The 14846-nt window shown below is 39.2% G+C and overlaps 1 protein-coding gene across 1 annotated transcript in view; it reads left to right on the top strand.

Moving 5' to 3' along the window:
• The window catches only part of LOC113030056 (polypeptide N-acetylgalactosaminyltransferase 10-like), a 512613-nt gene that overhangs the window by 481520 nt on the left and 16247 nt on the right, over nucleotides 1-14846 (top strand). Inside the window, exon 8 of the mRNA XM_026181116.1 lies at nucleotides 7619-7726. Coding sequence (XP_026036901.1) covers nucleotides 7619-7726 — 108 coding nt within the window. The remainder of the gene's footprint in view (nucleotides 1-7618; nucleotides 7727-14846) is intronic.

Genomic DNA, 14846 nt, shown 5'->3' with positions numbered 1-14846 from the left:
ATAAATATACTAAACCCAGGGTTATGAACCGTGTGTGTGTGTGTGTGTGTGTGTGTGTGTGTGTGTGTGTGTGTGTGTGTGTGTGTAAGCAGAAAATGACAGCACTGAAACCTCAGTCATGCTTGTCACTGACTCATGATCTTGTAAAAATTGCTTTTTCCTATTATTTAAAAATTTGTATCCAAAAGTCACATGACTAATAAGTCATAATAAAACTGTATAGAAGTGATGACATCATAATTGGAAAAGAAATTCATTTGAAATTGAGATTACAGTGTTGAATCATTCTCTAGTATTTTGGTGCAAAATCTCCCTTATGCATTCAGCTGGGTTGAGATTTAGAGACCATGAAGGTCAAATTGCATAATTCACATCATTTCATAAACCTCAAGCCATCCAGTGAGCCCTGGTGCCCTCGGATTACCTGTGTCCTGTTTCGTCATAGGATAAAGATGATCACGCTTCTAAGAGGACCCAAAATGCTTGCTGTCAGAGCGCCTCAGAACTTTTATGGTTTTCTTGTGGAATTCCTTTGACCTGCCAGTTTTTAACAGACAAGTCAAATCATCCATTAGCAGGAAGCAGTGGTGATTCAGGAGACTGGGGTCAGTAAGAAAACAACAGTTAGACTGTATGCTGTCTAGCTTTTTGCACATCCTCTAGCACTGAGAGTGGGCAGAGGAAGTGGTAGAAAGTATAGTCATCTGCAGTGACTCAGTGTTGCTGTCAAAGATTAAAGCCGAATAAGCCCAAAATCACCAACAAGTATATGAAATACTGTTTACTGATTCAAGGTTAGCCTGTGAAGGGGAAAAATTTGAAGTTCATGTGAGTACTGACATACTCAGAAAGCAGACACACTGGAAAAAAGAGGCTGTCAGGAGAGAATACGTGTTCATGGAGATATTGTCAAATTTGATGAAAATCAGAGAGCAGAGTGTTCAGAGGAAATGGGAACAGTAATGGCAAGGTGCAACAAAAGGAGAGGGTGGGGGGGATAATATCAGAATCAACAGGAAAGACCACGTCATTGTCACTAAATTGAGAATTGGTTACAGTCACTTCAAGAGATGTCAATGTCAGGAAAAGAGACGAAGGAGAGAGCTTGTGAAGAGAAAAGAGGCGAGAACAGGTTAGAATGCATTAGAAAGCAACTGGACTAAATAAAGACTGCAATAGAAATGGGCAGACCTGGATGAGAAGAAGATAGTTGCACAACTTAAATTGCTGTAAAGCTATTAAGAAAAGAGGTCTTGTTGCTAAGTGCAGGAGTAAATGAAACATTTTTCATTTTTCCTGAACCACCTCCTTCTTAATAAGCGCTTACTGATTTTAATGCTCATATGCTCAGCATTACTATATTTTGACATTAAACAGCTTTTAAAGAATTTTGGTCCCATGTGCTTCCCTCTCTTTGGTTTTCCCCACATCTCTTTAACTAAGCAGCTAAAAGACTTGTAAAGCAAATGGTGCTTCCCTCATTGTGGTTTCAACTCATGAGCCAAATATAATCTGTTGCATCTACGACTCTCCACATTAATCATACTCAGAAGTCCCTATTAGATTATGTTTTTGTCTGGTACTTCACCATGAATTATTCTACAACACAGCCATAACTGCTTGCGACTTGGCCAGTATGTTAAGCAGTGGTCTCCCCCTCCTCTCTGCGTGCGCCGGACAGACAAAACGGCCCGTCACAATAATTGAATTCTGGTTTGAATGAGTAAGGACTTTTGTCGTCTCACTCAATTAGACACAAAGGCCACTGCTGTGTAGTTTGATGAAATTGGACATATGCTCCTGTGTGATAGTACTGCGATTGTTCCTTAGAGTGAAATTTCCAGCACAGAGGCATTGTTGTTTATACAAATTGAACACCTAAATCTAATTTTCCATCAAAACAGTTTTACTTGTGACTGCCTCTTCATATTAACATAATGCCATTTTGCTATTGATACGGAATAAGAGAAATTTTAACGTATGCCTTGCATGAAATGTTGCCTATGTGAAAAGTTTTACTTTCACATAGGCAACATTTATGACCAAAGGGCAAAAAATATTTTTTTTTTTACATCATTATATACATAGATTTACAAATTTATTAGAGCATCTGTCATAAAAACAAGGGAACACTATTAGTTAGTATACGATACAGAAATATTTCAAACATGTTTAAGACTAAAATTGTTACTATTTATTATATAAAACCAACTGAGTTCATATTCTTATAACTAAACTTGAGCCAGCATACTGGATGTCTCTGAGAAGTTGGAAATTAATCAAGCGTAATCTACTAAAACTGATTTTTAGATGAGTAAATAACTAATCTGGTCAAATTCATGGATAACAACAATTTTGAGCTTTTGCAAACTGGTGGATTAGTAAAGAGCAATATTGTTAGTTTAGGGCAACCGTGGCATACATTTTAGATGGTGGTAATAATTTTGTAAACCAGCGGTCCCCAACCTTTTTTGTGGCACGGACCGGTTTATGTCCGACAATATTTTCATGGACCGGCCTTTAAGGTGTCGCGGATAAATACAACAAAATAAAACTAGTACCGGTACCGAAAAAAAGAAGATTTATTCATAACACACGTGAAAAGACCCAGGAAAACAGAGCTAACGATAAAAACGATAACAAAATAACGCTGAAAACCGATAAAAACCCTGAAAATTATACATTTCACACCTGAGCCTCAACTCTCGCGGCCCGGTACCAAATGACTCACGGACCGGTACCGGTCCGAGGCCCAGGGGTTGGGGACCGCTGTTGTAAACGCAAAAACTCCTTGACAAATGCCAAAAAATAAAAATAAAAATAGTCAAAGCATCCATCCATCCATCCATCCGCTTCCGCTTTTCCTTTTCAGGGTCGCGGGGGGGCGCTGGAGCCTATCCCAGCTGTCATAGGGTGAGAGGCGGGGTACACCCTGGACAGGTCGCCAGTCTGTCGCAGGGCTAACACACAGGGACAGACAACCATTCGCACTCACATTCACTCGCACATTCACACAATGGCAATTTGGATTTTCCAATTAACCTATCCCCACAAGCTGCATGTCTTTGGACGGTGGGAGGAAGCCGGAGTACCCGGAGGGAACCCACGCAAACACGGGGAGAACATGCAAACTCCACACAGAAAGACCCCGGCCTGATGTTGGAATTGAACTCAGGACCTTCTTGCTGTGCGGCAACAGTGCTAACCACCGTGCCACCGTGCTGCCCTGCCCTGTAGTCAAAGCATGCATTGATTTATCTCTAAGACTTTAATTCTGTTGGTAGAATATATATTTACATTATTATATTAGCATTAGTTCAGTCAAATAAATAACCATTTTTTCCACATCTCCACAAGTTTTTGGTTAGGTTCCTGAATTTCTTTCAGTGCTAAACATAAGCTGATACTATAATTTTGCATCAATAATCTCTTTGACTTATTTGCCCAGTTGCTCCGGTTGTCCGTAGTTGCTTTGCAGACCTCAACTTGTCTGCAAACACTCACCAACTACTGGCCAAGCAGCAGTGGAACATGAGAAACACTTGAAATCACTCTGGTCAGTGTTCGCAAACAAGCTGGTGTCTTTCATGCAACTAGATGCAAACTTGGTCGCCATGATCACTTGCAGATCTCTGGGCCTGAGTGATGGAGGCCTAACAACTTAATGTCATCATACAGAGCCTAATCATGGGTTCTTTCACTTGCATCAACATCTCTTTGACTATAAATTTGTAGTTGCAGTTAAATGCTATCAAATGCAAGTTCAACACTTACCTTTTATCTATTGGACGTCACTACGGAATGACAAGAAAAATACTCCAGCTAAATGACGCACGAGAAAATTCAAAAGCACAATAATAATATACAGGGAGAAGCTAAACAATAAGGCAAAGGGTTGCTCTTAGGAGTGGTTGATCCATATGAACACTAAGAAAGGTCAAATGTTAAAAATAGTGCTGTCATCTCATTAAAATGACGTTTATGAGCTAACTGCGCTAACGCGTTGACACCGTGCAGCCCCACACGCGGGGCGATCTGCAGTAACTCTCTAACAGAGATTTGCCGCATTAATGCGGTTATGGCATTAACGTCATGTTAACGAGATTAATGTTGACAGCACTAGTTAAAAATAAAAATCCTTCAAAGATAAAGTGGGTTTAGTCTTTTGTTACTATTACATTACAGCGCTCCATGTTTTAGAGCCGCTGCATGCAGGAGACTGCAGCCTCATTGTTCTTGATACCGGTCAGAGGCTTGTAACAACCGCAATCAGTCGGATCACATGGTTGTATTACAAAACCTGTTTTTAAACAAACAAAATCATAAAGACTTTGTTTGATTCTAGCTATGCTACCATGTAGCTACAGCCAAGATAACTGCCACGTTTCTTACAAAATGCTGTTGTTGTTTCGTTCTTCTGACTGCTATCCTAGCCGTCGGTTATCTTTTTCACCTCAGTTTCTCTTTGTTCTTTTCAAGCTTGACTCTTGTCGTTGTTGCCCTCCCAGTTCTGTACATGGGTCTAGGTGTGGCTGTTGTGCCTTGGTTCATTTTAAAAAAACACAGTTCATTTGAATTCTGACATGAGCAGCATCAAAACTTGCTGCTGATCAGCAGATGAAGAGCTGTGGTTCAGTTTTCAGTTTAGAGGTGGTCTAAAAACAAATGTAGGAGGAAAAAATATATGAACTCACAACTTTAAACCATTTGCTGGCTGATGAACACTGCTGCCCGGCTGACAGCTGTGAAAGCTTGAAAGGAGTTTTATGAACCACACACACATTTTCTGTGCATCAGGCTTTACTAGCAGACACCATTCATCTTTAAATAAATGCGCCGTTCATTTTTTGCTTAATTGGGCAAGCAAACTCTGCATGAAAGGTTAATGGATTTAGTGACTAAAGCTTTGAGTTGGTAACAGGAAGATTGAGAGATTCTTGGGTGAGATTAGTTTTATTTGGACTAAAAGAAGAGACTCATTCTTCCATCATACTGTTGTTGCTATAGCGTTTCCTTCCCTCTTTGTCCTTTTAAATGAAAAGACATCAAAGCCCTTCAAGAGACATTTGCAATGCTGATTTGTTAAAAATAATTTAAGAGCTACATTGCTTTCATCCATGTTTACTCGTTTGCATTCTTTTCCCGGGTCTTTTTTGTTGGTATGCTAGATTTCTTGGCATCTTCTCCTAAAAAACATCGATCCGTAGCACCACTGCAGTTGGAGTGCAGAGCCAAAATATCTTCTTAATACATTAAGAAGGATTCCCTTTCTCTCATTAAGGTAACCATTCCTCACTTTACTTTTCAGATGTAAGTTAGTGCCAAAAGTCAGGTATAATCAGATTGATTATGTGTATGGAATTAAATTATTATGCCAGTGTAATTGCATTCTATAATTTGTTTTTGAAAGGAGCTATATAAACAAGATGGTACTTTAAAAGGACACAGCTTTTAAAGCTGCTCTGGGCCGCCGTGCTGTGGTTTCTGGTGTTCATGTTTTGAGGCGAGCAGATTGTAGAGGTTGAGGTGTTAGAGGTGAGTGATAAGACTTTTAATTTAATCTGACTGCCACTGAACCCGAGCTCTTGATCCCTCCTGCGGTGGGGCGCCCCTGTTATTAAGCTCAAGTGCTTCAGTGCAGGGATAAAGGGGATGGAAGGCACCAGTGCAGCAGGTCAGACTTTTCCCCCCTACAGCACAGTGTGGAGAGGGTAGATTCAATCTCTTATTTCCCCCGATTCTGTTTGTCCAAGCTGGAGCGATGCAACAAACTTGACAAGGAGTAATTGAATTGAAATAGCAGCCAGCTGATGTCCACTCTGGAGAATCGGGAGGGGAATGAGAGTATAACAACATTCAGGTGGGAAATTATAATTTTGCTCTCGTTACTATATGCCTGAGCTTAAATACAGCCTCTATCTTCATCACCAGAGAGGTTTCTTTCAGAAAATGTCTTGACCTTCAGCCGAAGGCAAGGAAGACTTTTCTAGATTAAAGTGTCTGAATTTCAAATTGTATAAAGACAACATATTATGACTGTTATATCATCAGACGTTCAGGCTTCAGAGGTTCAAGTCACGACAGAAGTAGGAGGAATGCAAGATTTAGGCGGATATGGAGGACAGTGTGCTGTAAAGGTCATGGGAGGTTTTGGTGGAGATCTCATATAAAGTACACTCAATAAAATCTTACATAAATCTTAAATCCTGATTTAAAGTAGATGTATTTTAATCTGGCTTTTAGACAGATTTTGATCTTCTTCCCTAATCTCCTGAAATGCTTTGTCCATAATATTCATAATCAACTAGTATGTAAGCCTTAAACTGGCTAAACGGGCCAAATATTTATTGGTATTTCATTCACTGGTATTGATGTTAGTTTTCTAAGGTGCTATGAAAATGAGTTACACTAGTTTGTTTGGAAGAGCAGATTTTTGCATGTCTATATATAGACGAGAACACCTCTACAACCCACATGTCCCATCCGATCTCCTTAACTGGAACATCTAATTCCCAGTAGCTTGTGGAGAAGTCAGCAGCACACATTTCTAAGTAACATGTTGTAGCCTAAACACATCTGTATTGGATATTAGTTTGATCGTTATTGTGCAGCACACTGTGTTAATGTTTCAGCTGAATCTTTATTAGTTTTTTTTCTTGCATATTTTATCGACACGTTTATCTGTTAGTCAGATTGTGTTTGTGCATAATTGAGACTTAGATTAAGATCAGACTACATTTTATGGTTGATACCAAAACTCTGATAATTAGGTGGTAATTAATTAATAGGTGGTAATAATTAATTTCTTTCAACTGTTACACGTCTGCATCATTCAGCTAAATAAAAAACGGGTTGACATCAACAGCACACTGAGAGAATAAATTCAAAGCTTGTAATGTAAAAAAGATAATCCCGAACTCTTTGGGGTCAAAAGTTCATATAGTCAAACTTTTGACCCCAAAGTCTTCTCATTAATTTAAAGTGTCTAATCACTTAAATTCTAGTTTTAAATTACTAGATTTTCACACCCTGTAGACTTGAAAGGTAGCTCTGCTTTTGCTAAGTAGCATACCAAATCCAATTTGAGTCTTTGTCATTTAGCTAAGCATGATTGACTTGTCTCATTCTCTTCGGTGTAATTTCCTCTCTTTGGTCTCTGAAAAAAGTTCATGTGTTTCTAGATTGCACAAAGTTCTATCACCTCTGCAGTCCTTTATAAAATAGGATCCATATCTGTAGTTCTTTGAAGTTTTCAACTCTCTTTGTGCTACTTGAACCTGCTGCTTTTGTTCCTCTCTCCAGGATTTCATGACCAAGTCAGCATACCTTGCACCCCTGTGCGTACCCTATACAGTCCCTACCCTTCTTCAGTTTAAAGGTCCCTCTCCTACTTCTCCCATTTATCCTTTTTTTTTCCTTTTATGTTTTGACCTTGTCTACTCTCAGTTGCTTTTTCCTGGTCGTGTCTTCCCACATTTTGTCTTTCTCACATAGTTTCTGTTTCATCTCGGAAATGTTAACCTCATCTGCCCCTCTCAATTCCAGGCTGTTCAGTTACACAAATTCACTCTCAGATATGATCTTTATCACTGCTGAGTCCCCGTCTCTCTCTCTGTAGGTGTGGATGTGTGGTGGTCGGATGGAGGACATTCCTTGCTCCAGGGTTGGGCACATCTACAGGAAGTATGTCCCCTACAAAGTTCCTGGTGGTGTCAGCCTTGCCAGGGTAAGTCTCAGATCTGTCTTAAGCATTATGGGAAAGCTTGATGTTTTCCATTTCTGGTGCCTTGTATTTGTTCAGTGACCTCATGGTGAAATGTCTTGCCTTGTGCAGAGGTGTCGGTTAGGAATTTCTCACCTCAAAAACCCTTTCTTCTCTTTACTGTCCAAACAACAAAAGCCAATGCGCTTTGGAGCGCCACAAACATAATAACCAGTCAGTCTAGGTGGTGCTGAGCAGAGTGTAATGAATAACTACACAAAGTAAATGCAAAGGAAATCCATTAGTTTCTTTAATATGAAAGGAAACAAAATCCGAATCAGGTTTAAATAACTAAATATCAGTATCAGTCTTAATAATGCTGCATTGGTTGGGCTCTACAGATGTTGTGTGAAAATCTATAATGTGTATGACTTCAACTTTGGTCTCTAGTGTGAGTGTTAAACTCCTTCCAACCTCCAAAAGTGGATTTCTTCACGTCTCCGTCTACGCGCAATATTGATGTGTATTTGGACACAACTCGGTAAACAACAGACAGACAAAAATCGTGATCAGGGACATTAAATGTTGGGCCATCGCATAAAAACTGTTACACTGATTTGTGTTTTTGTGCATGAATGTATTAAAAGTTGCAGCTATTTCACAAACCCTGCTTTCGAACTCGGTTGACATGCATGACCTCCACCTGTTTCTTCATTTAACTCCATCTCAAAGTTCTTCATTTAAGTCTCTCAGTGAAATGGGGGAATGATCGTTGCCATGCACACACAAACATCAGCAGCCTAAACTTTCTAAAAGTTGTCACCTACACACACAGCATACAACTTAGGGGAGCTAATTATGAGAAAATTCTTTCTTTATTCCATGGCAGCTTTAACACTGTGAAACAGTATGAGAAGTGTTAAAAATGGCTTTCTGGCCTGTAGCTGAACATTATTCATTATGCATGACTCAGCCTCATTCTGACACCTGGCTCTGTTTGGCTCAGATGAATATGTAATTAATCCCTTTGGCCTCGGTTTTTGCCTTCTTGGTCTGACCATTAGCCCCACAGTGAGGCTGTATTGAATACTGATAGCAAACAAACAGGCTGGTTTTAACAGTATAAAAGTATTGACTGTACCTGGGGCTGTTATGAATCTGGTTTTTGTTGATTTCTCTACTAGTTTACAAAGAATCAAATAATAATACAGGTTTTTATTTACTACTGACTTGCCCCATTAGACTAGATGAATTAGCGCGATCTTAGGTCAAGATAACTCTGAACACCAAAGGCTCTTTTTGTACCACACAGTGATGGCTGAAGTCACTGACCAACTGTTGTATTTCATTTTAATTTTTAATTTTGGTATTAGCTGGTATATTTTATTTTGGCCATGGCTTATTGTAAAAATGTAAATAATATAACAAAAAATCTTCATGTTCGGCATGTATGGCTCTTCATTTATATCTGTTTTCAAACACACCTGATAGAAGATCTGACGGAAAAAATGTTAGGAAGAGTGGAAGGTGTGTGTGTGTGTGTGTGTGTGTGTGTGTGTGTGTGTGTGTGTGTGTGTGTGTGTGTGTGTGTGTGTGTGTGTGTGTGTGTGTGTGTGTGTGTGTGTGTGTGTGTGTGTGTGTGTGTGTGTGTGTGAGAGAGAGATCTACAGAGCTTTTTTTGTATGTCAGCTTGGGGGGAGAAAAGATTGGCATTTTCTTGTTTTGTTTTTTAGTATATTTTTTTTCTCCACATGTCATTATCATGTAAGTCATTTTTAAAATGACTTACATGATAATGACACAAAGCGCTGTCACACACAAACAGCACTTTAAGATTTACCTCTGTTTTGTGGACCTTAGTTATCAGTTCAGCTCTAAAAGCATAAGGTTGGTTAGCACAATTTACAAAGTGCTCTTAAGCTGTTATTTTTTGTTTTGTTTTGTTTACTTTTTATTTGTGATTTTTCTTTTTTTAAACATTGGTGTGAAAAACACTGACCAGTGTTTAATAGACACTGAATAACATCCTTATATAAGTAAATACTTACTGTACATGGCTGGCAAATTTGAGAGTGCCCAGGTCTCATTACTATATATATACATGTTCACTTCCACGGACATGACCCCCTCCAAATGACAGTAACAATCACTGAGCGTATTTTGGATCATTTGTGTTGTCCAGACTCTTCAGTAGGGACTGGGGGAAAAAAACAACAACAACTACAAAGAACTGCTTCTGTATATTTTATAATGGATTAGTGCTAAATTTATGAAGATAAATTTAGAAGTTCTAAATTTATGAGAATGTGTCAGTTGTTTTGGAAAACATAACTTCAAATATATCCTCCAACAAAACATTCAGAGAGATGGAGCTAGATGTTTATTTCTATATATCATATCAAAATAAATCAAGTCAACTCGAGCTCTAGTATGATCAGCAAAATGATGGAAAATTTCATTTAGCAGCACAAGTATAATGTTGTGTGAGGAACACAAATCAATAGATTAGTGCAGGGGTGTCAAACACAGCAAACATAATCACGTAATCAAACAGCCCATTGCATGACTTTGCAAAGTGTGAAAACTGCCAAGGAGGGCATAAATTTGCATTTTTAGCTGTGTTTTTGGCAGTTTCACAGTCGTCTTACTAACAGACATTTCTTATTTAAGATCATATTTGGACTTTATGTACCCCACCATGTAAAATGAGTTTGATAGCGCTGGATTAGAGCTTCGACTATTTCGCAAACATTCGACTTGTGCAAATCCACCCCTCTATCCCTCTGCTCACTGAAGCATAAAGTTCTCCTGCAACATGCAGGAAGACAGCAGACGGCTAACAATTCATAACCCCAAAATGTTAAATGTCACAATGTGACACCATAATATAAAATAACCAATCAAAACAGCAGGAGGTGGAAAAAGTTTAAGATTTTGTGTGGTAAAATTGCTGGGGGGGCGGGGTTGTCAATCTGATGATGTGCTCTGGCTTTGTGGGTAAATAGGGCATAAACTTAAACCACTATTGATTTCCCTTAGGTGGCTAAAATCCATTTTGTTGCTGACTGTGTCGTCAACAGTCCATGACTTTAGTTCCGGTGCCGGTCAATGCTCCCGTCTGCTTGGCAGCTTGACACCACCTGCTGTTGATGACACACTGTTTGTGGCTCTCACTTCAAAGCAACTGAACCAACCCCAACTGAGTAAAAAGAGTTTTCCCAGTAAAAAGCTTATCATTCTAAACATCCACCCTTTTCCCCCCCGCCACTTTTATCAAACTTAGGGTTGCAGGGAGGCCAGAGTCTGTCCCAGCTCCCATAGTGTGCGAGGCGGATACACCCTGGAGCAGTCACCAGTCCATCAGAGTGCCTTAACTGTTTCAGTTTTAATAGTAGAGATCTGCTGCACAAAATCCAGAATGTATATCTAGACATGCAGAACTAACGGACTGAAGAATTCCCTTAACAGGACTCAATAAAGACTTTGGTTTGTGTAAGGATTTAGTCATGGCTCACTAAGAGACACTTCTCCCGTGCTCTAAAAATCTTTTGCCTCAGGAAAGAATTAAACCTTCAAGACTTTTTTTTTTTTTTTTCATTTATGTTGATTTTGTTTTAAGTATCGTGGTGAGAGAAGCATTTCAGCAGGTACAGATAAAGAGAACAAAGGATCTCCAGACATATTTATAGAGTTTTGTGTGCACGTATGTGTGTGCACATCAGGGAATCTCAGCCCCCGCTAAGTCCAGTCGGCACACAGGAAGATAGAACCACTGAACTGCACTTCACCTAGGGAGCACAGAGCTTGAGTTTTGCTGCAGGCGATGAGCTTTGCTACAGGGATTTTATGTGTGCCTGTGTGTGTGTGGCTGGAAGCTTTTCTTCACTACATCTGTACCTCCGAGGGTTGGAGGATTTGTATTTATTCCTTCCTGGGAGGATTGCTGAACTTGTATTCTCATTCCTTTCACCATCCCTGCCTCCAAGGCTGCTACCATCTATACTCCCAGGCATGCGTGCGCACCCCAGAGGCTGACGCCTCAAAGGCTTCAGATGGATGGATTTCGCATTGCTCAGGCTTTTATGTTTGCAACTCAAAGCAGGCTTAAAGAACCTGTGTCAGATGTTGTCTGTGCTGCCATTACTGTCGCTCATTTTGCATCGGATTTCTCTCCTCCTCACCTGTTTTATGCCTCTTAGTCATGAATATTAATGCTCTTATAATGAGACAAAAAGGGTGGGGCTTTTTCTGTGAGCTTATGTCACTACATGTATAATTTAGTGGCCTAAATGTACAATAAATAATGCATTCTTTGTAGCTGATGTCTTACATTTGGGTGTTCTTGTTCATTTTAAGTTGCTCTCATTAGATCTTATAACAATCTCTGTTGAGCGACGGTTCACAGTGGACATTGATGGAGTCCTTTACTCCTCTCTCAGATTCTCAAGACTTCTATTGTCCTGTGCACTTACTCCACCTACACAGAGAAGGGAAACTCTTTTGAGGATCCGAGTGTTCAATGTTGTACCAAGAAGTCCTGGAAGTCTTCTCGGGTGATTCGAGCTCTACTCGCATCTTGACATGTGTAGATTCTACAGTGTCTCTCAAATGATTCACATAATGACCAACATCTTAAGATATGGTAGGTCAGGAAATCTCAGTGCCTTGCAACCAGCACCATATGACAAATTTGACATGAAATTGACGACACCGCTACTGTCGTGCACGACCCGTTGAAAACAGCAGCTAACATCTTGATTTTTATAACCTGGCAGGTTGTGCCAACGGTGCGTTTGCCGAGTGCACAATCGTGCCGTGCACAATCGTGCCATGCACCTATCGTTCAGGCGAATAACGTAATGGATGTGGTTGTGCAATGATATTACCAGCACCACATGAAGCAACCAACACAACTCCGCTAGCAGTTAAATATCTGGAACTCTGTCGGCTTATAAAAACTAAAGAAGCATCTTGTTTGCCCAAACAACCTACATGGATATATTCTGTTTATTTGTTTTGTTTATGTAGCTTGCAGTAAGTCCATATTCTATTTTTTTTCTCCTTGGTTTTCTATCAGTATCTGATGGTTTAAAAAAAAAAATTGTTTTTCCTCATGATTTTAGCAATTATTTTTTCAAGATGTGATCTTGTAAAAAGACATTAAATCAGACCTTTACGTGTTTCACTTTTTCAGAAGGGCTTCTTGTTTCGTAATCCTTATTTTTTATTCTCCAGGACTTCCTTGCACTAAGAGTAGCTCTTAGTGATGAAATACCAAGAAAAGTCTTAAAATTACCACTTTTTCTAAGAATTTCACCTTAAGGTTGGGGTTATCGAAATGGTTATTCCCAAGGCATATTAGCCCTTAAATCTGGTTGGAGTGGTGACTTTGACCTTTGGGTTTCTTTAGGGGAGGAGAAAAGGTGGAGCCACTGGAGTGCATCAAAAGAAGATGCCCCCCCTCTGAGTAAAGAGGAAGAATGAATGCAGTTGGCATTTGGGTTTTTCTTTCCTGATAATTCATCTTTTCAATCTTTAGTGAATAATGTCATCAGTATATAAATATAAAATAAAAACAAGTTGAATTGACAAAGCAGTAATACTTAAGTGTGGATTCACAACATCAACTCACATTATGCATATTGCTCCTTTTCTTCTGTTAAAGCCAAGCCAGTCTCACAGCTGATTTCAGATTTTCTTATTTCATAAAGCTACAAAGAATGTTTCAGATCCATGTGTAATGTCATTAGAGACCTAATTAGGCGTAACAGCTTCCCAACACCAAGTATATAGAAAAAAAGAAAAGAAACAGACAGTTTTTCATCCTTTATAAAGGCACCTTGTAAATTAGCACATAATTCAGTTCAGTGTTATATCTGCTTTCGTGACTAGAGACAAGGTACTTTTTTCATCTCTCGCCTCCCGGGGCACAATGACAGGTCCTGTATGATGACTGGCCTCCTTTCTACTGAGCGGCTTTGATCATTTTGTCATGTCAAATCAATCAAAACTTCAAGGGTGGCAGGATGTACAAATGATGGCTTTGTTTGTTGCAGTGAAGACACGATGCCCAGAAAGGCAGGAATTTAGCTAACAGGCCAGCTAACTGTAAGACATTAAAGCAGATTTTATTTATTTATATATTTATTACAAATATTTTCAGACAGCAAAAGCAGAAAAAAAAAGGCATAGGGGAGAATATTAAATGTGCTGCACAGCGTGACAAAACTAACACAGAATCTCAGATAGCTGTTCTGCAGATTACGAGTCTGGAATTAATCTAAAGGGAATTTCACCACTTTGATGATCAAACTGGTGGTTGGTTAGGGAATAGACGCAAGTACAATTGGTCCAGTTTCTCATTAGATGACTTTGAAAAACTGAAACTTCACAAATATTTAAATTTCTAACATATTTCATGACTTTTTATCAATGCATTTATCATAAAGAAAATTCATTAGATTTCTTCACCTATTTGCAGCTTTTGTGAAATCTTTCATGGCTCTTTTATGGAACAAAATATATTATTGATTTACATATGGTAAGATGGTAAATATATTAGAGGGTTACCTGCACAAACAAAGCCTGGAATATCCATTAGTAACCAACTAGTAGCCACAAAGGAATGTAATGTGCATGTGGACACTTGTTGCAGCCAATAGCCCAAATTGTAATACACTGAAACAGCCACGTTATTAAGAAAAAAGAGGAAATATTGGCTATAAAGGCTTTAAAGACAAAAACAACTTTCTCTACCTGAAAGTTGTTGTAAAGTTAACTTGGGCGTCTTTGAAGTAAAACTCTTAGTCTCCCACAACATTTTGATGAGATGTGATGCAGGAAAATGCTCCATTTTGTTGATGTTGGACCTCCGCCTTTGATACTGTGAACCATCATGTTCTGCTAGATAGGCTAAGACACTGGCTGGGTATATCAGGGTCTGCTTTGGAGTGGTTTGAATCTTATTTGCATGAACGATCCTTTTCTGTGGCTACCTCTGAGTACAGTTTCTCTTCTACTTTTCTTGCCTATGGTGTGCCACAAGGTTCTGTTTTGGGGCCTTTATTGTTTTTGTTGTATTTACTTCCTCTTCAGCACTTATTGAGCACTTTTAAGGACATTTCTTATCACTGCTATGCAGATG

The sequence above is a fragment of the Astatotilapia calliptera genome, chromosome 10 (genome assembly GCF_900246225.1).
Source record: "Astatotilapia calliptera chromosome 10, fAstCal1.2, whole genome shotgun sequence".
Lineage (NCBI taxonomy): Eukaryota > Metazoa > Chordata > Actinopteri > Cichliformes > Cichlidae > Astatotilapia > Astatotilapia calliptera.
The sequence above is the reverse complement of the archived record's forward strand: the minus strand, read 5'-3'. Positions and strand labels throughout refer to the sequence as shown.